This window comes from Peromyscus leucopus, chromosome 17, assembly GCF_004664715.2.
Source record: "Peromyscus leucopus breed LL Stock chromosome 17, UCI_PerLeu_2.1, whole genome shotgun sequence".
Classification (NCBI taxonomy): Eukaryota; Metazoa; Chordata; class Mammalia; order Rodentia; family Cricetidae; genus Peromyscus; species Peromyscus leucopus.
In genome coordinates this window covers 911578-937277 of record NC_051077.1, presented here as the reverse complement: position 1 = coordinate 937277, position 25700 = coordinate 911578, and the positions used below count along the sequence as shown (strand labels likewise).

The 25700-nt window shown below is 51.5% G+C and overlaps 1 protein-coding gene across 1 annotated transcript; it reads left to right on the top strand.

Annotated features, from left to right (window-relative positions):
- Irs2 (insulin receptor substrate 2) lies at nucleotides 1-25397 on the top strand. The gene is made up of 2 exons (XM_028872304.2): nucleotides 1-4144; nucleotides 23070-25397. Exons 1-2 carry the CDS (start codon nucleotides 136-138, stop codon nucleotides 23072-23074), a joined length of 4014 nt encoding a protein of 1337 aa, XP_028728137.1. The 5' UTR covers nucleotides 1-135; the 3' UTR covers nucleotides 23075-25397.
- The last annotated feature ends 303 nt before the right edge of the window (nucleotides 25398-25700 follow it).

The window sequence follows — 25700 nt, the reverse complement described above, 5'->3', positions numbered from 1 at the left end:
TTGGGCCCGGGGGACGCGCGCGCGCGTGGCCGGGCGGCCGGGCGACGGGTGGCGGGGAGCCGCCCCCGCCCGCGCCCCTCGGCCCTCACCATCCCCTGCGCGCCCAGCCGGGCGGTGCGGCCTGAACTAGCGGCGATGGCTAGCGCGCCCCTGCCTGGGCCCCCCGCGCCAGCGGGCGGGGACGGCCCGAACCTCAACAACAACAACAACAACAACAACCACAGCGTGCGCAAGTGCGGCTACCTGCGCAAGCAGAAGCACGGCCACAAGCGCTTCTTCGTGCTGCGCGGCCCCGGCACGGGCGGCGACGAGGCAGCCGCGGCCGGGGGGTCGCCACCGCAGCCGCCGCGGCTGGAGTACTACGAGAGCGAGAAGAAGTGGAGGAGCAAGGCGGGCGCGCCGAAGCGAGTGATCGCGCTCGACTGCTGCCTGAACATCAACAAGCGCGCGGACGCCAAGCACAAGTACCTGATCGCCCTCTACACCAAGGACGAGTACTTCGCCGTGGCGGCGGAAAACGAGCAGGAGCAGGAGGGCTGGTACCGCGCGCTCACCGACTTGGTCAGCGAGGGTCGCTCTGGCGACGGGGGCTCGGGCATCGCGGCCACCGGCGGGTCCTGCAGCGCCTCTCTCCCAGGCGTCCTGGGCGGCTCGGCGGGCGCCGCTGGCTCCGATGACTACGGGCTCATAACGCCCGCCACGGCAGTCTACCGCGAGGTGTGGCAGGTGAACCTGAAGCCCAAGGGTCTGGGCCAGAGCAAAAACCTGACGGGTGTGTACCGCCTATGCCTGTCTGCGCGCACCATCGGCTTCGTGAAGCTCAATTGCGAGCAGCCGTCGGTGACGCTGCAGCTTATGAACATCCGCCGCTGCGGCCACTCGGACAGCTTCTTCTTCATCGAGGTGGGCCGCTCGGCCGTCACCGGCCCCGGCGAGCTGTGGATGCAAGCCGACGACTCGGTGGTGGCGCAGAACATCCATGAGACCATCCTGGAGGCCATGAAGGCGCTCAAGGAGCTCTTTGAGTTCCGGCCTCGCAGCAAGAGTCAGTCGTCCGGGTCGTCGGCCACGCACCCCATCAGCGTGCCGGGCGCGCGCCGCCACCACCACCTGGTCAACCTGCCCCCTAGCCAGACCGGCCTGGTGCGCCGCTCGCGCACCGACAGCCTGGCGGCCACCCCGCCAGCAGCCAAGTGCACCTCGTGTCGGGTCCGTACGGCCAGTGAGGGCGACGGCGGCGCGGCGGCCGGGGCCGGGACGGCGGGAGGCAGACCGATGTCGGTGGCCGGGAGCCCCCTGAGTCCCGGGCCGGTGCGCGCGCCCCTGAGCCGCTCGCACACCCTGAGCGCCGGCTGCGGAGGCCGGCCGAGCAAAGTCACGCTGGCGCCGGCAGGGGGCGCCCTGCAACACAGCCGCTCCATGTCCATGCCCGTGGCGCACTCGCCGCCTGCAGCCACCAGCCCCGGCAGCCTGTCCTCCAGCAGTGGGCACGGCTCGGGCTCCTACCCGCTCCCCCCCGGCCCCCACCCGCATCTGCCTCATCCGCTGCACCACCCCCAAGGCCAGCGTCCGTCCAGCGGCAGTGCCTCCGCGTCCGGCTCCCCCAGTGACCCGGGTTTCATGTCCCTTGACGAGTATGGCTCCAGCCCTGGCGACCTGAGAGCCTTCAGTAGCCACAGGAGCAACACGCCCGAGTCAATCGCGGAGACCCCGCCAGCTAGGGATGGCAGTGGGGGCGAATTCTATGGGTACATGAGCATGGATAGACCCCTGAGCCACTGCGGCCGCCCTTACCGTAGGGTCTCTGGGGATGGGGCCCAGGACCTGGACAGAGGACTGAGGAAGAGGACTTACTCCCTGACTACACCTGCCCGGCAGAGGCCAGTACCCCAGCCTTCCTCTGCCTCCCTGGATGAGTATACTCTCATGCGGGCCACCTTCTCTGGGAGTTCAGGTCGCCTCTGCCCATCTTTCCCGGCATCCTCTCCCAAAATGGCCTACCACCCTTACCCAGAGGACTATGGAGACATTGAGATTGGCTCTCACAAGAGTTCCAGCAGTAACCTGGGGGCAGATGATGGCTACATGCCCATGACCCCTGGGGCGGCCCTCAGGAGTGGTGGCCCCAGTAGCCGCAAGAGTGATGATTACATGCCCATGAGCCCCACCAGTGTATCTGCCCCCAAGCAGATCCTGCAGCCCAGGTCAGCGGCGGCAGCCTTGCCGCCCTCAGGAGCAGCAGGGCCAGCGCCCCCTTCAGGGCCAGGGAGGACCTTCCCAGTGAACGGGGGCACCAACTACAAAGCCAACTCCCCAGCGGAGAGCTCCCCAGAAGATAGCGGCTACATGCGCATGTGGTGTGGCTCCAAGCTGTCCATGGAGAACGCAGACCCAAAGCTGCTCCCCAACGGGGACTACCTCAATATGTCCCCCAGCGAGGCTGGTGCTGCCGCGGGCACGCCACCTGACTTCTTCTCAGCGGCTTTGCGCGGAGGCGGCGGCGAGGGCCTCAAAGGTGTCCCTGGCCACTGCTACAGCTCTCTGCCCCGCTCTTACAAGGCCCCCTATTCTTGCAGTGGGGACAGTGACCAGTATGTGCTCATGAGCTCCCCTGTTGGGCGAATCTTGGAAGAGGAGAGGCTGGAACCCCAGGCCACCCCAGGGACCTCCCAGTTGGCCGGCGCCTTTGGGGCAGCTGGGGGTGGCCATACCCAGCCTCATCACTCAGCAGTGCCTTCCCCCATGAGGCCGAGTGGTAGCGGTGGCCGCCCTGAGGGCTTCCTGGGCCAGCGCTGTCGGGCAGTAAGACCCACGCGCTTATCTCTGGAGGGACTGCAGACCCTTCCTAGCATGCAAGAGTACCCTCTACCCACAGAGCCCAAGAGCCCTGGCGAGTACATCAACATTGACTTCGGGGAGGCGGGCACCTGTCTGTCCCCGCCTGCCCCGCCTCTGCTGGCCTCGGCGGCTTCGTCCTCGTCGCTGCTTTCAGCCAGTAGTCCTGCCTCGTCCCTGGGTTCGGGTACCCCGGGCACCAGCAGTGATAGCCGCCAGCGCTCCCCGCTCTCCGACTATATGAACTTGGACTTCAGTTCTCCCAAGTCCCCTAAGCCTGGCGGCACCCATAGTGGGGACACCGTGGGCTCCATGGATGGCCTTCTCTCCCCAGAGGTCTCATCCCCATACCCACCACTGCCCCCTCGCCCTTCGGCCTCCCCGTCTTCCCTGCAGCAGCCTCTGCCACCCGCCCCGGGGGAGCTCTACCGCCTGCCTCCAGCACCCGCTGCCACTTCCCAGGGCCCCACTGCTGCTGGCCCCTCATCGTCCTCGGAGCCTGGGGATAACGGTGACTATACCGAGATGGCCTTTGGTGTGGCTGCCACCCCGCCACAACCTATCGCAGCACCCCCAAAGCCCGAAGGTGCCCGAGTGGCCAGTCCCACATCCGGCTTGAAGCGCCTAAGTCTCATGGATCAGGTGTCTGGGGTAGAGGCCTTTCTTCAAGTCAGCCAGCCCCCTGATCCCCACCGGGGTGCCAAGGTCATCCGTGCGGACCCACAGGGCGGGAGACGTCGCCACAGTTCAGAGACCTTCTCCTCTACCACCACCGTCACCCCTGTGTCCCCGTCCTTCGCCCACAACTCCAAGCGCCACAATTCGGCCTCGGTGGAAAACGTCTCTCTCAGGAAAAGCAGCGAAGGCGGCAGTGGCATCCTGGGAGGAAGCGATGAGCCACCCACATCCCCGGGACAGGCGCAGCCCTCGCCAGCTGTGCCACCGGCGCCGCAGGCTAGGCCGTGGAACCCAGGCCAGCCCGGAGCTTTGATTGGCTGTCCCGGAGGCAGCAGTTCTCCCATGCGCAGAGAGACCTCCGTGGGTTTCCAGAACGGCCTCAACTATATCGCCATTGACGTGAGTGATGAGCCGGGGTCCTTGTCCCAGTCTCAGCCGCAGCATCCACAGCCAGGAGACAAGAGCTCCTGGGGCCGGACCCGTAGCCTTGGGGGGCTCCTCAGCTCCGTCGGAAGCTCTGGCGCCAGCGGGGTGTGTGGGGGCCCAGGCACTGGAGCCTTGCCCTCTGCCAGCACCTACGCAAGCATCGACTTCTTGTCCCATCACTTGAAGGAAGCCACAGTCGTGAAAGGTGAGGTCCTTTGACCTTGAGGCTGGGAGGGAGGGTGGAGTATTGGGTGGCTTTGGATGTCACTCTACCCCAGTGGTTCCTCGGCTGCCATGTTATTGTTGTCTCTCTCTCTTCAATGAGCTCGTCAGGAACATTGACTTGGGTTTTGAGCTAGAGTTAATGCCTCCCTGTGGGCAGGAGACTTTGACCTTGTTTTTCGGGCCAGCCATCTCTTGCCTGGGTCTGTGTGGTCCTGCCCTTCCTTCCCATCTGCTGGCTGGGTGGGGTTTCTACAGAGTGGCCACTCCAGAGGAAAGTTGTTTAGGTCTTCACAGTTGATGCTGAGATGCTCCAGCTACTGTCTCTGTGTGTGAGTGACTGGGCCCCAGGTCACTGCTGCCCAGCTCTAAGGTTTATTGAAACATATCCAAGAGTCCCTCAGGAAGTGAGCATGAGTCTTGGTGGAATTGAGCATGAGTCTTGGTGGCTGCTCATAGGAGCCACCTGTCATCTCAAGTTCACATTGTAGACTGGGACAAGCTTGTCCATCAGAGGCACCATGGTTCTCACAAGGGAAATGGTAGTAGTGTGGCTTGGCTTACATAGCCTGATGGCAGCTGTTCTCACCTGAGCATCACTGGGAGTTTCCTGGTGGGTTTCCTGTCTGTGGGTACTAGGCAAGTAAACCTCCCAGGATTTCTGGTGCTGGAGGTCCAGGACTTGGCAAAATGGCGTTGTTAATAAGTCCCCAGGTAATGTTGGAGCTGTTGATGTAAATCCCTGGGGAGGTTTGGGAACTCGGGAGCCACTGGAAGGCCCTCGTGGGCTGGGTGGAACAAGGAATAGGGTTGGCATAGGGACAGGATGGGCTGGGCTTCTCAGAGCACCCCAGGCGGTAACACTCAGCCATGTTTCAGGATCAGGGATTGAAGTGCAGGTCTTTTCCAGAAACAGTGGGACTGGAGGACGCCTAGCACAGTCTCCTCCCCAGTTATCAAATATCCCCCAGCACAGAGATGGGCTTGCTGTGCACCTGGCACAGCCTTCTGTGTGTCGGAAAGGCTGGGGTGTACGAGGAGTCGGGGGCTGGAGTGCTGTGTTTCTATATGGGGTTGCTGGCAGAACAGACTGGGGGCCACGGTGGAGCCAGTTGGTGTGATTTGGAAGCAAGGTGGTGGTCTGTTTCACAGAGACCTGTACATTTTCAGTTCTTAGAGTAACCGGAGCAAGGGAATGTGATCTATATTCAGACTGTGTTTTCTAGTATTTGGGGGGCTGTTAATTCATAGGCTTCAGGCTTATAGCTTGGGGGAAATGCCATTATTCTAAGGTAATGGATGAAAAACTCATTCTTTTATTATTATAATTAAAACTGGAGCAGAGGAAGAGGAGTCTCCAGGAATTACCAGTAGTACAGCGCTTCAGCATCTAATTAAATCAACTAGAAGTTGGCACATTGTCTCCTCCATGGTCAGTCGCTCAGGTGAAGGTCATTTTGTCAAAGCTTTATTAAATAGTACAAAATTTCCAATGCTGGGCAGTTAAGAATCAACAGCCACAGACCATCTAAACACGGCAGGGTGTGACTGAATGGGGAGAGTCTGTCAGCCCCCACACACCACTACATCCCCCGACACACACACACACACACCACACTTATTGAGCAACTTCCATGTCCCTGGTGGAGGGGTGGGTAAACAGGCAGTTGGGGTTGAGTGGGTGGTCTCCTCCTCTGGGAAAACCCAGTCTGAAGTCTACACTTTGAAGCCTGAAGCCTGTGGTACAGTCATTACATTCAAAAAAGGATTCACTGGCAAATTAGAAAGAATGCTGATCCGCAGGGGTTAAATTTGTTTAGACACCTGCTTAGCCCTGCTTAGGGTTTCCCACCAGGATAAAATTCCTGTCAGCCTGCAGGATTCACACATGTGAAATCCAAACAGTTCTTCCTACAGGAGACATCTTGGTTACTGTTATTCTGATTTCTGTGGATATTATGCTAAACTCCTTTCTGAAAAGGGGTATTTTACAGGAAGAAGAGATAACTACAATTCATCTATTGTGCCAAAGCCACATGTTCAAAGGGAGGCATGCATGTATGCCAAATTAGATTTCTAGCAAATTGACTTGAACAGAGAGCAGCATTGCAGGGGGGGGGGGGGGTGAACGAGCACTCTTCCCTCACAGAGCTGAGCCCTTGATTTGTAGAAGCCAGGCTAGAAGCAGGAGTGTGACACTCAACTGCAGAATGTCCTTGCCACTTACCAAGCTGTGCCCAGGCTCTTAGCAGTGCCCTGTGCTTCTGCCCCAAGCTGCTCACTCGTACTCTCCTGGACAGACCCCATTAGTTACACAGACACGGAATAATTTAGCTCAACCCGGGTAGTATGTAGTACCTAAGTAATTCAGACAGAAAGTCCTGGCAGTATTTCATAGTAGATTGCAGTTGAATTGGGAATGGGGGTGGGTTTTAAACACTCCTTACTAAGAAGCTGGTAAACCCCAGGTATGTGTATATGTGTGTAGTTTGATTAATCTGTCAGAATTATCTTGTTTGGGAACTGGAAATTAATTGGATTAACTGTGTTTTAAAACTCCTTCTTATAAAAGTATGCACATTATTGACAATAGGATTATAGATTGGTGTGCTCCTTAAAATGTCAGTTTTCCTCCATAGAGGGATTTTCATTCCTTTAGTTTCTGATGGTAAAGAGGCTGATTGGATAGATAAGTACTATGGAAAGCATCTATATTTAGTTCTGTTTGCTCAAAAGACTATCCACACATCCTTCTCTAACAAGGTTGTCAGATAAATGAGGTGTTTCCAAAGGAGCTGGGGCAGGGTGTGTGTGTGTGTGTGTGTGTGTGTGTGTGTCTTGATTTAGTCTAGAAAGTTCCGCCTTTGGAAGTGTTTGATCCCTGGAGTTGCAAGCCTTGGTGGGTGCCTTCCAGACCTAGTGCCTGGGGGATGAGGCAGTGCCATGCAGGGTGCTCTCACTTCCTAAGGACCAGGCAGCTGAAGTGCTAAGGAAAACACTCTGGCTTGGGTGAATGAAAGTCACGTGGCCAGTTCTGCTTCCTTTATTGAGAGAAAAGCCTTTACAGAGTGAGAGGGAAGGAGGGTGGAGGGAGGAAGCCGGGGTTCTGGTTGCTAATCTCCTTGGAGAGCCGCGTACCCGCGCTTCTGGCTGTGCTGTCTACAGAACAGTTGATTCCGGCCCTTCCCCTGCTGGGTCACATAGACATGAGAAGAAGAGTGTCCTAAGCCCTTCCAGAGGGAGCAGCGTGAGGAAAACAGCAGTTCTGTCCGGTCAGGAATGTGGGCCGCCGCCACCGCGAAGGGACTTTTGGAAATGAGTGCTCTTGAATTAAAACTTAATAAAGAAAACCCAAACTCAGTAGTCTGGGAGTGGAGACAAAGCCTTCTTAAATGCTTACCATCCCTGACGCATGGTTGGCTGTGCGCGGGGCTCTGAGAAACCCACCTCGGTTCTTTAAGAATTACATAAAGCCAGGTGGTAGCTCAGCCTTAGAGCAGTGTGAGAGGAGAACAGCAAAAAACAAAAACAAAAACAAACAAAAAAAACCCACCAAGATTTGTTCCAGAAAGGGGGGAAAAATGAAAGTAACAATGTAGAGATTCCAATTACATAGTAGCAGAACAATTAAGAAAAACAGGCCTGCTGTCTGCCCTGGCTTCAAAGCGCGCTTTACATTCCTGTCTGTGATGTGCTCAGGTATTAAAAGCTGTTGACAAGATGAGGATGTGTAATTAGAATATACATTTTAAAAACTGACTCTTAATGCTGGAAGCTCTAAGTAACAGCCAGGCCCACAAACTTTAGATGTTTAATTAGCCGGAGTTCAGCAGGGATTCAGTTCTGTTTGTTGACTTAACTTGGGGGTCACTCCTGAAGTTTTGATTTCAGTACTGTGCTGTCCGTCTATAGGGTAGGAACATGCTGGATTCTTTGCTCTTCACCCCCAAAAGAGCAATTTTCATAGCCGCAGCTGGGCATAAAGGCGTTCTGTTAGATTCCTGTTAACATCTTTCTCTGGAAGCATATTCTGAGAGCTAGGTAACTTCGCTATCAGATTTGGCAAGACAGCCCGCTTTTTATTTTGTTTTGGGAGGGGGCATTGGATAGTACAGAACTGAATGTTTTCCGCTCACCTTGGGAACTTAAGGGAAAATGTAACTCTATTCTTCTATCTGCATTGCCAGTTAGGGTGGGGGCCACTTTGACTCAGAGGGGAGCTCAGCTCCAGATGCAGCCTCTTTGCCTAGAGAACTGTTGTAGGGGTGGAGTCTCTTCAGTCTCCCTAGACCAGCACAAAAAGTGTATGTTTTCCTGCAAGATGTGCCAAGCGTTTTACTGTTGCCATTTTAGTACTGACCTGCTACAGAGGTTGTGTTCCTTATCCGGCTCTGGGTCTTGTGGCAGCAATGCTTTCCAGATCTAAACAGAATACTCTTTATTTTCATTGGTCTGAATTTATCAGTCAAGACTGCAGGGGGAAGGGGCGCAGTTGAAGGGTTTAGTTGAGGTGGGTGGCACCGGGAGGGTCGATGCCAGTGTGTTTCTGGAAGGAGCTGGTAGGGGATGCTGGGGTCAGTGGCGGCCACTGGTCTTTTGTGGGTAGTTTCCTAGGCTCATACGGAGGGTGCCCTGAAGTAACACATGCAGAAGAAAGTTGGAATAGACAGGGAAGCAAGCTGCACACCAGGAGCTGCTTGCTGGGTACAGAATGTGCCAGACACTTCTGGGCTTGGCAGTCTTAATTGAATTCATTGTGTTAGAATGCCGAAATAGAGTTGGGTTAAAATATACAGGCTGTGTATGGATGATAAAGCAGTCCATTTAATAATTGCAATTTCTTTTTCTGCTAAACTAGAAAAAATACCGAGTTTTACACAGTCATAGTTATTTGTCCAAAGACGTGCTAAAAAAGAGCAGGCAAATGATTTAAACACTGTCCCACTTTCTTGCGTGGTATTTATGCAATGACATTTGCAAAATATTTCTTCTTGTGCATTTACTGAAATTGGGTCAAACGTTTGGATCTACAATATATCTTAAAGATAAACCTTTACATGAACTTTAAGTACCAAGTCTTTTAATATTTATTTTAAAAAGCATCAGGTTTTCTAGAAACACTTGTTTAGAGCTGGTATCTATGTTCCCAAATGGTTTTTTTTCCTCCAAAACCCATAGTTCTTTTTTTTTTCTTTCTTTCTTCCTAATTGAGACTTGAATGCATCTGTCTTTTCTGAGGACATTCAAATCTTTATACAGTCACCTCAAGAATATTGATCCTCTATTGTTTTACTCTATAGAGAGTTGGTATAATTCCTAGTGATTTATCATGGTATTTAAGCTTGGGGTCTTTTTCAAAGCATAAATGTAAGCTCTATAGTTCATCCTGGAATACCATTTTCACTATCGCTTCAAAAGCCATATGTTGGCATTGGGGTGACTCTGCTTTTTCCCTGTGGTCACAGTGTAGTGTTTTAATATTTATTACTATGACACAAGATTTCTCTACTCATTCTGTGGACTTAACTCAGGCCATCTTCAGGGACCAAAGTGTACTATTAACAATCCAGAAACGTGGTAAACACAATATGATGCTGAAAGAATTCTGCCCATTGGGTGTGATGAAAAAGAAACGTATTCTGAGCAGTACTGAACGGTAACTTCACAGGGCACAGTGGGCGAAATTCAAACCTTTATATGGTGTTTTTATTTCTGTAAGTATAATGTCATGTGACATTCATGCATCTTATGATATATGCAGAATCCGCTTCTATGTGTGTGGGTGTTTTGCCTGTATTTATGTCTGTTTATGTCTGTGCACTGCGTGTGTGTGTGTGTGTGTGTGTGTGTGTGTGTGCGCGCGCACGCGCGCCTGCTGACCAAGGAGGCCAGAAGAGAGCATCCGATCCCATGGAACTGGAGTTACAGAGGGTTGTGAGCCACTGTGTGGGTGCTGGGAATCCAACCCAGGTCTTCTGAAGGAGCAGCCAATGCTCTTAAGAGCTGAGCCATCTCTCCATCCCGACTCAGTTTTTGATGGAATTACAGAACCTGGTGGTCAGAGAGTCAAGCGACCTGTCCAGAGTCATGAGGACAAAAGGACGGAGCAGTGTTGGCTCCTGAGGCCGTAGCCCAGGCTCTTTATGTTGGATTCTCAGCTTGGGAAGCACAAAACCCACGCTGCCTCAGAATTTCCCAGCTGGCTTCTGTTTCCTGTTTCTGTCTGTGGTAGTGAGTTAATCTCCCCTTTCCCTCTCACTTCCCTCCTTAAAATTTCAGAGTAAAATGGGAACAGTTCAGGAAGAAGAATGGAAGGATGGATGTTGTGGGAAAGTCCTCTCAGTTTTTAGATTTTTTTAAGCCAGTTTCCACCCATCAATTTGAAGAACTTTGGTGTTAATTTCCAACCCCCCCCCCCTTTTTTTTTAATGAGCCCTCTTTTGTCCATGGATTTGTGAGCTTAACACCTGGTGGTAACTTCTCAAGGTCCAGCCATGCTTCCCGGATCTCTCCTGAGTGAAACATTTCTATTCCTCCAGCAGTTTTTAAGTTTTAGTAAAGAACACAGGGCACGGACATAGCACTTGATACAAAATTTAGCATCCACGTACGTTGAGCCCCTTCAGCTCAGTGTGGGAACAGTAGGGGATGTGGGGCGGGCTCCAGGAGAGCATCTGAGGACACAGAGCCCGAGTGGCAGCCACTGCCCAACGGCGATTCAAGATCAGATTGAGCTAGGGTAGAGCGGTTACGACGTACCACCAGGAGAGCATTGAGAAGGTGGTCCAGAGGCTGGCACGCCTTGGGTGCACTTCTGAGCACTGTGCTGAAGTCTCTCCTGGGGTCAGCCTGCTCCGGTGGATGACAGAGCAGCTGAGCATGCGCAGCAGATCCCACCAGCCCCTCTGCTGTCGCGGCCCGTTCAGGGAACTGCTTGGGTCGAGACAGGGATGCATTTGAGGGAGAAAAGCAAAGTGCCTAGTGAGAAGATTGCTCACACAACAGACGGGGGGTGCGGGGGGTGCGGGGGGTGGGGGGGGTGGGGTGGGGGTGGGGGGGATGTTGTTAAGAAGAAATGTTTCTAGGCTAGTTCAACATGAAGGCTGAGGCTACCTGGCAACCCTGAAGCCTTCGCTCTTCAGGACAGAATCAGCCCTGCTGACCAGTGATGCAGGCTGGGTTAATAGTCTCAGCCTCTGTGTCCTATCCCTGGAATATCATATACTTCTCACAGCCCGTTAGCAGCTTCCAAAGAGATGAGTCATTAACTCAGCTAATGATGAGTAGATTTGGAAACACCAATTCAGAATTAGCCTCAGGACCAACCAGTTAGGGGCTAATCATCTGTTGCTGAGGTGGTTATCTTTTTTGGGACCAAGTATTCCATGGGGTCTTAATGTTCTTAAAGTCCTTAAAAAAAAGTTGTGGGGAAAATCATTTAGCTAGATTTTTACAGGATGACAAATGGGTTTCATTCAAATTGAATTGGACACAAGCTGCCCCCTTCGGAGGTGGTGTGGTTATAAAAGAATACTTAGGCAGAACACCCCAAGAATTCATTAGATGCTCAGAGTTAGAACTGGAGGAGAGCCTTGGAAGGCCTAGTGCCCTAGCTGATTATCTTGCTTATGCTGGCTCCATCCTAGAAGAGGATTCCTTCTCCCTAGCTGAGGGCAGCCCTGGGCCAGGAGCCTGCCATTACGAGCAGCATGTGCCCAGAGCGGGCTGATGGAAGGAGACTTCCACAGGACAAGCAAACCAGAACCGAGGCAGCTTCTCCAGGTTCAAGGGAGGGTCGGGTTCAAAGCTGACCGTCTCAGCCATCATGGGTCTGTGGAGCACTCTCTAGACAGAATGTTTAGGACAGAAGATGGACTCTGGCTGCCCTAACAGACCAGTCCCAGCCACTGTCTCTGTAAATCAATTAAAGAGGCAAAGAGACACGTGCTCCGTCAATGGAGGAGGAATGAGGAATGGTTCCGCGCATCTTGTGACCACGGGTCCATCTTGGGGCACCGACTTGTGTGTTGGGTTTAGAGGAAGAATTAGGGCTAGGGTCAGGGGTCTTGTGTAATTAAGCAGCCCCTGCCGAGCTGTGTCACCCTTATCTCAGTTCTGATTCTCCAGGATGGTCCAGAGAAGTACTTCCTGCCTGGGGGGGCAGCTGGCTCCTGCGGGGTGGGCTGCCCGCGTGTTCATAGGTGATTGCCCTCGTGGGGGTGGGGGCGCTGCCTCGGGAGTCTCTGCTGTTCCTGGAATCACAAGTGGCTGAAAGTCTACAACAGCAGCTTATCTCTGTTCCTTCAGCGTCAGAGGGGGGTGGGGTAGATTAGGCAGAACGAGGCTGGACTCTGAGCCAAAATGAGACACACACACACATGCACGCACGCACACACGCACGCACGCACACAGTTAACATATCAGGCTTTTGCCCTGTTTTTAGTTACTTTGTAGGCTTATATGAGAAGGAAACACTTCTTTGCTAAAGTAGCTTCTAGCTGTATTTAATTATGAAGTTGGTCGTGAGGACTGGGGCCTCCATTTTCCATCTTCTGGCGTGCTGTGAGAGCTCTTGCTATCACAAACATAGAAGACTTTTCCAAGTGTGGCGTGTGTGGATTCCCTGAGCGCGGCCCTGTGCCTCGCTGTAATTGAGCACACGCCGGGGAAAACCACCTGTCACTGCGGTGACCCTGTTGTCCTCTGCCTTCTTAGTTGTCAGAGAGGCAGGGGGATCCTCTCTTCTCCCCTGGATTAGGCCACCCTGGGCCACTGCCCTACCCTCACCCTTGCTCAGGATCTTGGCTGCCTGGCCCTGGCAGATGGAGAAATAGTGACGTGGGGTGAGAAATCTTAGAAGTGGATTGAGATGACCCCGCTAGATTTTAAAAGTGTACCAATAAAGCAGGAGCGTCAGGCGGGGTCCGCCACAGTGGTGGATTAAAGAGCGCCACTGAGAAGCTGGTTTTGTGTGAAGAGGTCAGAAGTGGAGCTGCTTCGGACTGCGGCACCCGGTGGGTATGGGAGGCTCTGGTGGTCACGTGGGATGCTATTCTGGACGTGGAGACCTGGCTTGCCTTGCTGTGAGTGTGGAGCGGAGGATGGCCAGCGTGAGCTTGGAGTTCTTCCGGCCTGTTGGTGTGCGGAACGTGCATAATGGATGGGTCCGGCCAACAGCACGCGTGGTTTTAAAAACTTGCTGGTGTTTGGGAGTGGTTCAGCCTCAGTTTGCTGAATTCCATTTTAACGAGTTATTGCAGAGACAGTGCCTCAGAGCACTGTCCGCCTTGGCAGGCTAGGCATGAGGCTCATCCTCTGTTTACCTCCACGGTTTGTTATCCTCCTGGAAGCCAAGGCATGACTTGCTGCTTTCCAAGGGAAATCGAGGGGAAAAATTCTTTACCATGGTTCATGTAAACGGGATTTCACAAGTGTATACACATAGAAAATTCCTCGTAGGCAGATGAGTGTATAAGCTGGTGTTCCCAAGGGCACTCTCCTCACAGAGAGGCATTCTCACTCTGGGGCACATCTTTGTCCCCACCCCTCCAGCATCCTTTCATCGTTCAGAGAGGGGGGCCGCCTCCCTGCAGACCTTCATTCTGAGGGGGCCGTGCCTGGATGCTGCTGGGTTTCCTTCTCTTGAGTGGCCCCTTCCAGCTGGTGCAGGGGGGTTGGCAGGAGACGGGAGTGCATAGGACAGGAGCAGGTGGCATGTCCTTGTTTGGGGTCTATCTAGCTATCCAGGAGGGTTGGCTTTGTCTGTACCCGCAGCCCAGCTTTTCATCCTCTGTCTCCAGGAGCCTTGACCCTGGAGCTGAAGTTGTCTCTCTGAAAGTGTGGTCCGTACGGCCTGGAGGGCTCGGGTCACCTTATGAGCACGCTGGCCTTTGGCTGCTAGAGCAGTGCACTGCCTGAGGAGTCCCTGTAGATCATGTGGTGTTGGCTGAACTGTGGGCCAGCGGGGGCTAGAGGGAGGCAGGGTAGGGCAGCTGCTGTGGTGGCTGGGTGCTGTGCCACATGGTGGTATACAGTCGGTGTTGACTTGGTTCTGTCTGTCAGGGTTTGGGCAGAGCAGGGAGGCAGAGACCCCTTGGCCTTCTGAGGCCCTTAGCTTTCAGTGGGCTGGAGTTACCTCCAGCAGGAGTTCCCCTTCCCACCATGGTGGTTCACCCTGTCAACTGAGCTGGTTCTCCTTTTGCGAGGACCTGCCTGCCTGCCTAGTTCCGTGTGCTTCCCAGGGGTCCCTGTTTGCATTGTTCCTGGAGGCATCTTAGGGGGATGGGGCTGTGACAGCAGGTCCCCTTTGCCCGACTCCTGTGACTCGCCCAACAGCCAGAAGAGCCAGCCTTCCTCAGCAAGCTCAGGGCCTCAGGGTCTGAAGAAGTCTTTGTAGTTCACAACATGGCATGTGGCTGCATGCCTTCATGACTAATGTGAAGGAGTCTGGCCCCAGAGTGTGAGTCACGCGAGAAAGCATGTGCTCCTTGATGTAGAAAATCAGTATTCATGTATGTTTTGTTTGTAGTCATTATGGTTTCTATATACAATCTCCTTTGATAGTTTCACTGTGATACAGGGGTTGGCGGGGAGCTGAGGTAGGGAGAGAATATCCCTATCTTCAGGAGTAGGTGTGGTTGACCTAGCTGAGAAATCACCTGGTTGATGGTGGCCATGGTCCACCTTGAGTCTAACTCTGGCTATTGTAACCTCGTGCCTCCCAAGCATACATCCCATTGAACCAGGGAAAGCTGTGTGGGCTTCTGGGTGTGTGGGTGGGTCTTCCCAGCTCTGTTAACCCAACCTAGAAATTCCTTCTCAGACATGCCCCAGAGGTTATAGATCCTATCGACTCGACAATCAGTATGAGCCCTCGTATCTCCCAAGTGGATTGGCTATCAGTTGAAGGAAAGTACATGAATCTGCTCTGAATATTTATTCTACTTCTCCATAATTTGACAGGAAAAAAAATAGGTTTTATAACTCCAATTGTAAGCATTTTTATAGTGTACATAAAGCATAGTTTTTACATCTGTGTAAGCATCATACAAAAATGTGCTGCATCTGACAAAGGTGTCCTTAGAAGATGCCTGCCCCTTTAATGCTAGTTCATGCACCAGCTATGGAAGTATAGCCCTTGGAATCACATTTTCAAGCGACCTAAGAGAGCTCTGGCTTGATGATGAGTTGCAGGTGGGGTCCGGTGTCAGTTTCTCTTTGTGAAGCTGAGTATCCCCCAAGCTTGCGTTTGGAGGTGACCAGATGGAATGTGTGCCGGGCTGTGCTGTAGGAAGCCAGAGAGGCTGGGTCTAGAGAGTGCTGGCTTCACACTCGGTCTTATGACTCGCAGGGTCCGTAAGAGGATCGCTTGGCCTTTGGCAGACAGTATTGCATTTCTGAAGAGCGTAAGCTTGCAGATAATTTCCAGAGGCATCGGTTAGTCTCAGGTGTAACACACAGGTGGAAAATGTGTGATGCTGTTTGGACAAACCTGCCTGTGTCTCCTTTTGGCGTTCCTTGTTAAACGCTGGTGGGTTCATGTGCCTTTGAAGGGTTGGTGGACTGGTTCTGTGAGGGATTGGACAGTGAAGGTTCATGCTTGGTTGTCATAGCTACCCAGCTGTGCTAGGTGAGTGACAGTGGCTGTGATCTAGTAAGACTTTATTTACAGAGATTCGGCCGGCCCGTGCTGTGCACCGCCATCCTTTGTGAGATGGAGAGTATTCCCCTTCCTAGGTATCTGAGACACCACCTTCATGCTTCCCTTTGGAGGTTGTGTTTATCTTTTCTGCTCCGGGAAGTGGCGTAAGCTGTAAGGGTGTCTGTTGTTGTTGTTAGTTGAACTTAGCTTGACTAAGGAACATTGTCCTGAGTGCAGAGGACATGAAGGCCAGAAGGACATGGTCACATGCAGTCTAGCAAGCAGGCTGGTTTCTCAGGGCATGTGTATATCACCTAGTCTTACTCATTACATAGGATCAGATACTAGTATGGTATTTAATGTCCTTTGAAGAGAGTTCTGTAAAAAGCCAATGAAAAAAATTTGCACGATCTCATACATAGAATCTTAAGAAAAAAAAAAAAAAATCCAGGTTAAATGTACAAAGAGCAGAGAGCTCCATGAACCTGGTTGTCATGGGGCTGGGTTAAGCGTGGAGAGGGACAGACACAAGGAAGCCAATGCATAGGGCAGCTGGCTCTTTGGAGTCCACAGCGTGGGACAGCTCTGTTAGGGAGTATTGTTTCTGTTTTCAAACAAGTAACCTTTAGCTGCTCTTGCTACCAAAATGTAACTAGAGGAGGTGACAGCGGGGAACTGGTTAATCCACTTCTGGTAACCTTTCTACTCTGTAAGCGTGCCCCACAGCATCCTGCCTGAAGCCTCCTTTCTTACAAAACAAAACCCAACAAATGGTTCAGGGCAGAAGAGGAGACGGGGTTGAGTGGACTCTTCTTCTTCCCTCACCCCCGCTGGGCCCCCAACATCTGTCCTGGGGGGCCAGAGGGGCCCCCCGTTTGACAACATTGGGGAGAAGTTGTCCCTGGCTTCTCCCTCTGGTTTTAACCGGGGTTAGAGTGTCCTAGTTTGAGAGAAAGGGTCCCCTAGGATACAGAAGACTCTGGACTCCCAAGGCCCTGGGCCGGAACATGAAAACAGCTTGGCCCTGTGACGTTGGATCTGCACCTGCCAGTAGCTGAGGCTTCCTGTCGGGGAGAAGCTCGCGATGCCCACATTAGGAAACAGCCATTGAAACCTTGGCTTGTAAAAGCCGCCGGGGCTGAGCTGGCAGGTTCCCATGGGCGAAGCTTTGGGTGTGTAGAGAAAGTTTAAAGTGGGGTACTTCACAGGCTGTGGGGCCTCTGAGCACACCGTGGCTAGGCCATTAAGAGGCTGTCTTCCTTGAAGGATTAAAGCTGCGTAAAGGGGAGATGGTTCCAGCCTTGAGAAAGCTACATGGCTTCATCTCCCGTCTGGGATTGATTGTGCCATTAGCAAGTTCCAACTCGAAGGTAGGGAGTTTGTTTAATAACAAGCACTCAGAATGAAAGGATTTTGTCGGTGGAAGTGAGAGCTCACGTGAAAGAAAAGTCCGACTCTCTCAAGCAGGTCGTCACAGGGAGCTTAATCATCCATGTTTTCCTTGTAAATGATTTTTTCCAATTTAGATGAAAGGTTAAGTAACCGTTTGCTTTTCTTAGAATCTCTGGCGGCTTTGTTATCACACCCAACCTGACTTTTTTTTTTTTAATGCTCTTAGCAAAGTAAGAAGATACTAAATTATCAGGCATATTTTTCTAGGAATTTCTCTTCCAACTGAAAAGCCTGTTTTCCCAACTAGTTCTGTGTTTAAATAAAAAGCCTAAACTGGGCATTGAGATGGGCTTGAAGGATATGGGACCTCACCAAAGGGCTCATTTCTTCCTTAATTTGGTTTGCTACTAGAAACATAAAATACGTGGCCTCCGGTTTTCTTTTGTCATGCAAATCAATATTCATCTAAATAGCAGTAGTGACCCGGAACCCTGAATATGCTAGGAGTCCACACCTGCTCTACTCTGTAGTGCGCAGAGCCTCCCTGGGGCTCCAAGTGAGGGTCTGTGTGTGGCTCTTTGTGGGAGAGTAGGGCTTGCAGAGGTCTGGAGACAGAGCCTGAGCTCCCCAGGGCAGAGCTGTCCTGACCCAGGTATATGCCCGGGATCTTGAACATTGACGTGTGAAAGGCCTTGATGTCAAACGTGCGAAACCCAGCGTCTCAGGAGACAGCCCAGCGGAAGTCCACCTGACTCAGGCGCCCTGTGTCTGTCTTATTTCTTGCTAACAGACTCCGGGGTTGGTGCTCAGCTGGGTAGTGGAGTGGGACTTCCTTGTTTTTCTGCTTGTCCCACAAACTGTGAAGACCTTCTCCCTGGTCCTTCAGCAGTGTGTCTGTCCTCTGTCCTGACCTCAGTCCCCTGTCCCCTCTCCTCCCGCCGTCTGCTCTTCTCTTGAGATCTGAGCAGAGTCTTTGGAGGTGGAGCCGCTGGGGCTCATTGAATTCTTTCTGCCCTGGGAAAAGGTGACCTGAAGGCTCGTCCTCGGGGACTGTGTCCCACGTGGTGCATATCAGTGACATAAGTCATCGGTGACAGCTGAGGGAAGGTGAAGCATAGTTGGGCTCTATGGCAGAGCAAACAGACGGAAGTTGCTTTGCTAATGGCTTTCATTGTTGCTACCTGTCTGCTTTTCGTGGCTCCAGGCACTTGCTGCTTTGCAGGGTTCGTCTCTGATCTTAGGGATTTGGGTGTAGAATTGCAAGGAGATTTCAAATCCTGTGACTCCGGGCTCAGTATGAGCTACCGCCAAGCGCCGGACAGGGGTTTGTGGGTCTGTCCTGTGTGCAGTGCAGGATCTTCCCGGGTCTCTGTTTTACCACTGGGACTGGGCAGCGCCAAGTCTCTCCTTTCTGAAGGCACATGCAGAGCAGAGTGACCATAAATTAATCATCCTTGTGTTGCTTCCAGGGGTTTGACATAGGTAATGAATAAATAAATGTATACTGGCATCTTGTCCTTAGGAACTATAAATATTTAAGGTTGGGGATGTCAGATTAGCAGGGTTAGAAAATACTTTCCTTCCTTGTATTCTACGTGAACCAGCCCAGTCAAAGTAAACAGAAAGGCGTGGGGCACACACATCCTGGTTCACACGCAGAGGGCGCACATCCTACTTTCCACCCGGGTCAGTTCCCAGCTCTGGTTCCACTCCTGATGGACTGGAAAGGGTTGGTGAGGGCAGAGGCCTGATCTTAGGTGTCTAACCCCCAGGCCTAGGCCAGCCTCTTGAATGTGGCCCTCCTCAGGCATACATTATCCTGGCTTTGGTAGGCCAGGGCTCTGGCCAGCATGTGCAACATAGATTTTGCCACCTGCTCACACTGGAGAAAGGTGTTTTGGATGTTGATGTAAAGATAGCCAGCTTCAGTCTTAGGCCTTCTTTTCATAAGGATAGACAAGTGGAAGTTCCTTTCTCCACCTCCTTCTTCAGTGGTACTTCCCAGTTTTAGGGCTCCATGGAGTGGGGGGTAGCAGACTTTCTTTTTAGCAACCAACCAGCTCCCAAATCAAGACATGGAAACTTCTTATTAGTTATGAACACTTGGCCTTATCTTAGCTTCTATTTCTTGCTGTCTCTTATAACTTAAATTATCCTGTTTCTCTTCATCTACATTTTACCTCAGGGCTTTTTTTTTTTTTTTTTTTTTTTTTTTTTGGTTTTTCGAGACAGGGTTTCTCTGCGTAGCTTTGCGCCTTTCCTGGAGCTCACTTGGTAGCCCAGCCTGGCCTCGAACTCACAGAGATCCACCTGGCTCTGCCTCCCGAGTGCTGGGATTAAAGGCGTGCGCCACCACTGCCCGGCTCTACCTCGGGGCTTTTTACCTTTCTTTCCTTCTGTACGTCCTACTTTCATTACTGGCTGGCAGCTGCCTGGTTCTGAGGCATGTCCTTCTCTTTCTCCCTCATTCTCTCCTCCTTCCTCTCTCTTCTTTTCTAGATTCTTTTTCCTCCTCATTTTCTCTGCCTGCTGATTCAGCCTAGTCCTCTCCTGCCCAGCTATTGGCAGATCAGCTTTTTCTTAGACCAATCAGGTGCCTTAGGCAGGCAAGGTGAAATAGCAACCCATCTTTACATAGTTAAACACATCTTTACATAGTTAAATACATCCTTATATCATTAAACAAATGTGACACACCTTTACACAGTTAAATAGTCCACAGCAGAAACAAATGTAGCAGATCGTTACATAGTTACATTTCTACAACTGTAGGTCCAGTGAAGCTCCCAGAGTCCCCTTGGTTCCCTGTTTCTGCAGCTCCCCCCACCCCCAGGATCGCTTCTGATGGCTCATCCTGTTGATATTTATAGAGGTTCCCCAGGTCCCTCACACTGTCTCTGTCAGCACTGTGGCCACCTGAAGACTTGTCTTAAGGAACTGTTGGTAACTGTGGTTCTGTTAGTGTGTAGACACACTCAAGTTGAAGTCCCATGATCCTCAAGGAGTCCTGAGGTCCCCATACTAGTATTATGATCATTTGTAGGCTGTAAGAGTGTTTGACCTCACAGCAGACAAATTCCATCACCTTGTACTTCCCTGGTGTGTGTGAGAGAGAGAAAACGTGGGATGCGCCCATTCTGAGCACACCGGTCTCAGAGCTGGCTGTGGTGCTGATTTCCCTGTCCTGTTGCGCATGTGCTGGGCACTTGTTCATCCTCCCGAAAGAATACTGTTTTTTGCATGAAGAGACCGTACTTGAGGATAGAATTCAAAAAGAATCATGCTGAAAGGACTGTGCATGGCGAATGAGATTCTTCCTGCTTCTCAGCTCAATCTTTGTCTTTAAATACTGTTTGACTTGATATGTGCTCCCGAAGACCTGATGCTTGGGGTTGGATGTCTCGGCCACATGGCATCCCTAAGAAAGTGCAGCCCTCACTGGCCCTTGAACGCACCCGTGATGTAGTGGAGACATGGAGGGACTCCCAGAGCTCCTTCCAAGAGCGTGGGTTCAGTTTCCTCTCCCCAAGTGTTGTGTAGAAATCAGTGAACTTGACTGGTGTTTTCCTGGAGGAGTTTCACTAGGTGAGGGTCACCTGAGTGACAAGATGCTGTCATTTTGTTGTGAAACTTGGGCCCTGCTTGTTAAGGTGTGCCAGCAGCCAGGTGCCACCGTACCCTGGAGTCTCTTGGGGTGAAAAAAATCACAGTGATCAATGGTCAAGACAGGACCTAGATGGCCGACCTTTTCCTTAGGAAGAAATACTGAATTCAATGTCTGTCGACTTCATTTGCATAATGTGTATCTCCTAATTGTAGAAAGAATGTAAAACTTACAAAACAAACAACCATGATTTGCACAGCCTCCAAGTGTCACGTTCTCAGGGGAGGTAGAAGAGTTGGGGTGTTTCCTCTGTCTGCCCAGATCTGTGCTTTGCTGGAGAGTAGCCACACATTCTTATTTGTGCTGGGTGTTCCTTAGGGGCTTCTTTTCAGCTTCAGGGCACACTGCAAATGTCCTTCCTGCTGAGTCAGGCCTGTGAACTCAAGAACACACTCACACGCACACTCATTCTCTCTCAGTAGAGAATGAGGTTCAAGAGTCAAAGATTAGAGTTCCATTCGATGTTGGAGGTGTGCCTGGCTGTATGATGATGATATTAGAGCTAAGAGAGAAAAGGTCTGACCAGTTTAAGACCTGGTGTAGCCTTGTTGCTATCATCAAGAGTGATGTAATGTGGTGGTACTGTGTTCCCCAAAATATTGTGTACCTTAATAAACTTATCTGGGGTCAGAGAACAGAAAAGCCACTAGATACTTAAGATAGGCAGTGGTAGCACACACCTTTAATCCTAGCATTCCAGAAGCAGAAATCCATCTGTTCAAGGATACAGGCAAGCATGGTGACTCACGCCTTTAATCCCAGAAAGCAAGCCTTTAATCCCAGGGAGTGGTGGTAGAAAGCAGAAAGATATATAAGGCGTGAGGACCAGAAACTAGAAGCATTTTGGCTGGTTAAGCTTTTAGGCTTTGAGCAGCTCAGTTCAGCTGAGAGCCATTGGGATATGAGGACACAGAGGCTTCCAGTCTGAGAAACAGGATTGGCTGAGAAGTTGGCCAGGTGAGGTTAGCTGTGGCTTGTTCTGTCTCTCTGATCTACTAGCATTTGCCCCAATAACTGGCTCAGGTTTGATTTCATTAATAAGAACTTTTAAGATTCTTGCTACAATATAAAGTTAGTATGTCAGTTTATTTTAAAAGCTAAGGAACTTTTAAGATAAAAAGACAGGGTCATCATGATGTGACATCAGTTTTCCAAGTTATGCAGTTCATTGACGAAAGAACATAAGTGTATACGTGTGTACACACACACACACACACACACACACACACACACACACACAAAGGTAAACGGACTTTACACACTTAAGAGTGGAGTCTGGTGGTAGAGGTATGCTGCCCCTCCATGGGAGGGGAAAACAGGTGCAGCTGGTCACATGACCCCATGATAGTCTTCCTGCCGCCCAGCTCAGCAGGAGAGTTGGTGCTTGGTGCTTGGTGCGATGTGTACAGGCTAAGAGGTCCTGAGAGCCGTGTGGCAGCAGGCATGTGGCTGTGAGAACTTTCAGGTTTAGGGTGTGGTTTTCTCGAGACAGGGTTTCTCTGTGAGTAGCCATGGCTGGTCTGGAGCTCACTGGGTAGACCAGGCTGACCTCGAACTCACAGAGATCCTCCTCCCTCTGCCTCCCGAGTGCTGGGATTAAAGGGGAGAGGTCCCTGTATTAGTATTGCAACCATCTGTAGAGTGTAGGAGTGTTTGGCCTCACAGCAGACAAGTTCCGTACATTGTATCACCCTGCCCGAGTCTGGGTCTTGTTAAGAAGAGGGGAGATAACAGGCAGTTTCCTGGGGCAGGAGAGTGCACTCCAGGCAGCCCTTCTTCCCTGGAGGAGTCAGGTTGACAGCGGTGGTACAGCCCCTCCGCAGATGAGTGAGGTGTGCGGTGGCTGTCATTCATCCCCAGTGCCTGGGGAGGCAGGCCGGTCCCCCCAGCACAGATGCTTGTCCTGAAGGCCAGAACCCTGCCCATCCCCTGTGACTTCTTTGCTGGACTGCTTGGGAAGGTGTTGGGGCGGGGAGACGGACGGACGGACAGACGGACGGACGGGGGACGTTCCTCACCTATGTGCAGATGGATTGGAGTGCACCCTGCTGCCCCATCTCCAGGACGGCCATCTTGAATTTGCATCTCCCTAGTGCCTCATTTGTGGGGAGAGGCCCACATCCCAAATTCAGGTCCATGGGTTTGGGGGAGCCCTCGGCTTGCTGTGGTCCCTGGAGCATGGCTCACCAGTTATCTGATCTTTTTTTTCAGAGTGAAATGCTGCCGGCTCCATCCCCACCACACGGAACTCCGAATCCATTTGAAGGAGATGCCTAGCATGTTTCCAACCGACGCTGCTCACTTTCCTTTCAACGGGAGCAACTCTACATTTTGAGACTTCTGTGAATTGTGTTAGATAAGGAACCAAGAGGCAAGGCCCCCCCCTCGCCTGTTCCCACACGGGGCACTCGTCGCCATCACACCGTTTGTGTTGCGTTTTGTTTTGTTTGTGAACAGATGAGTTGATGGAGTACACTCCAGGAGATTGGACGTCTCCATCGGCCCCCGTTGATCCTGGCCGTCCTTGTCAGTCCTCTGTTACTTTCATTTTGGCAAAGTGGAGTAATCCCTCAGCATGCAAGGAGATGCTACAATACCCATGAAAGTGGTCAAATCTGGTATTTACTGGCTTACGGTCAAAACTACCACAGTCCTACCTCAGTTCAAGGTGAAGCCCAATTGTTTGGCAGGGTTCAGGGCAGCTCTGCCCCAGTGTGTCACATGCTGACCTCCGTCTCTCTGATAAGTGGGTGTGGATTCCAGTCCAGGTACCTGCAAATGTTTACTTATGCACAGAGCCCGGTGTGGGACTGACAGTTATTTCTCCGTGGGATTGGACTCGAAGACGGATTAATCCTAGTAATTCCTGAATGTGACTGGAGCAGCCTCCTTCTGGAAATCGTCAGCCGTCTTTGGGGGTCGGGGTAGGGAGGGGTAGATCTCTGTCCCTTTAACAGGTTTCCTGACTCTTCTCTCTTCAGATGGTAAAAGCCTTTTCTCCTGCCCACAAGTCTCCTGACTGAACCTTAGCTCGCATCCCTTGAACCAAAAACTCAACGTAGGCATGCTCAAAGCTCAAGGCTGGTTTGGGTTTGGCAAATTTTGTTTTTTTTAAAGATATTATCTCTGACTTAACGTTGCTTTGTTGGATCAACAAGGCTGCCCTGAACAGGAGGGGAGGCATTCCAGCCGTTGTCCTGTTGATGGCAGAAGAGGAAATCCCGCCTCTCTCCCTACACGCCTGTCAGCAGTTCCTGACAAAGACTACCCTGGTTCTGTTTTCAGTGTTCTGAAAATGTCAGTGTTGTGGAGTTGTTTCGTGTGTCATCTCGAAGGGCTGAGCTTGCCAGCAGAATATCTGTCACCTTGCTGCTCCGTCACAGGGCTGGAGACCCTGCCTCCCCCGCCCCCCCCCACACCCCCGCCCCCCAGTGCCTGTCTCCTTCATAGTCCTGTAGAGGCTACACTAATTCTTGGAAATGTGAGTTGCTGGTTTGATTTTTTTTTTTATTGTCATTTTGTTTTTGTTTGGGAGAATATATATATATATATATATAAGTATATAGATATATATCACTATAGAATAATACATTGGTAGGAAGAGGCTTTTTAGAGGACGACCAAAAACTTCCATGTCTTAAAAAAATGTATTTAACAGCAGTGCAGCCGTCTTCCCGCTTCTGTGCCGGGCTTGTAGAAGAGGGCTGGATTGCAAGACAAAGTTGAATGTAAATTGGCCCGCACCCCTCGCGAATTCTCAAGGTTTACCTTCCTGTAGTTACACACCACAGCAGTGCACGGGGTGAAGCGCTCGAGTGAAGGTCCGTTTGGGTGTGTGCTGTACTTGATCGAGATGCTCGAGAATCCCCTGAAACTTGGAACGCGTGTTGGGTCTAGGGACCTGCACCGTGTCTGCTTCGTAACTAAACCCCCCCCCGGGGGGGGGGACGGGACAGGAGGGCCCATCAGCCGACGACGACAGCACACTTAAGCAGATGTGACGCGCCCTCCGTGTTCGGCACGGTCACCGATGGCACCCGTCCCTGCTGCGGCCAGAATGAGCTAAACGAGAATACACTAAATTCCCCTCATCCTGTACATTTCAAGAAGAGCAGGCATATGCAATATTTACATCCTCAATTTAGTTTACAGAATGGAACCAAAATGTGTGAGTGTTACGTCGGCCACACTTCGTGCTGTGTACTGGGTCTTTGTACATTTTGCCTGACTTAATCTTAAATTTAAACTATTTTTTGCTATATAAACTTTTAACAGTTATTAAACAGTGTTTTCTTTGGGTACATGTTGTTTCAGGATTACCAAGAGGTTAAATATATTTCTCGCTATTGTGTTCCCACAAGAGGCCTGCCCACCCTGCCGTCTTCCGCTGTACATGCTGTATATAGGGGTCACGTGATGCCGCTGAAGACGAGAATAAACTGGAGTAGATTAGTGTGCTGTATTTAGTCTGTATTGACCATGGATGCCCTCCTTAATAGCCATATGCAATAAAATAAAATACATTATTTATGAAATGAATACGGATTGGAGGATGTTTTTCTGCATACATAACCAGTGAAACCAGCCTCCTCCTACATGCCTGGCATTAATAAGCAGTGTGTGTGTGTGTGTGTGTGTGTGTGTGTGTGTGTGTGTGTGTGTGTGTGTGTGTGTATGTGTGAGATGTGTATGCCATAGACAACTTTCAGGAGTCAAGTTCTCTCCTTCCACCCCGTAGGGCCCAGGGATAGAACTCGGTTTGCCAGACTTGCCCGTGGCTGCCTTTACCCACTGAACTGTCTTGCAAGCCCCACTTTGTCCTGTTGATACCACCCAGGATGC

Bases quoted from the DNA above. Each gene is read 5' to 3' on its own strand.
- Irs2 (XM_028872304.2), top strand. From the start codon at position 136: ATGGCTAGCGCGCCCCTGCCTGGGCCCCCCGCGCCAGCGGGCGGGGAC.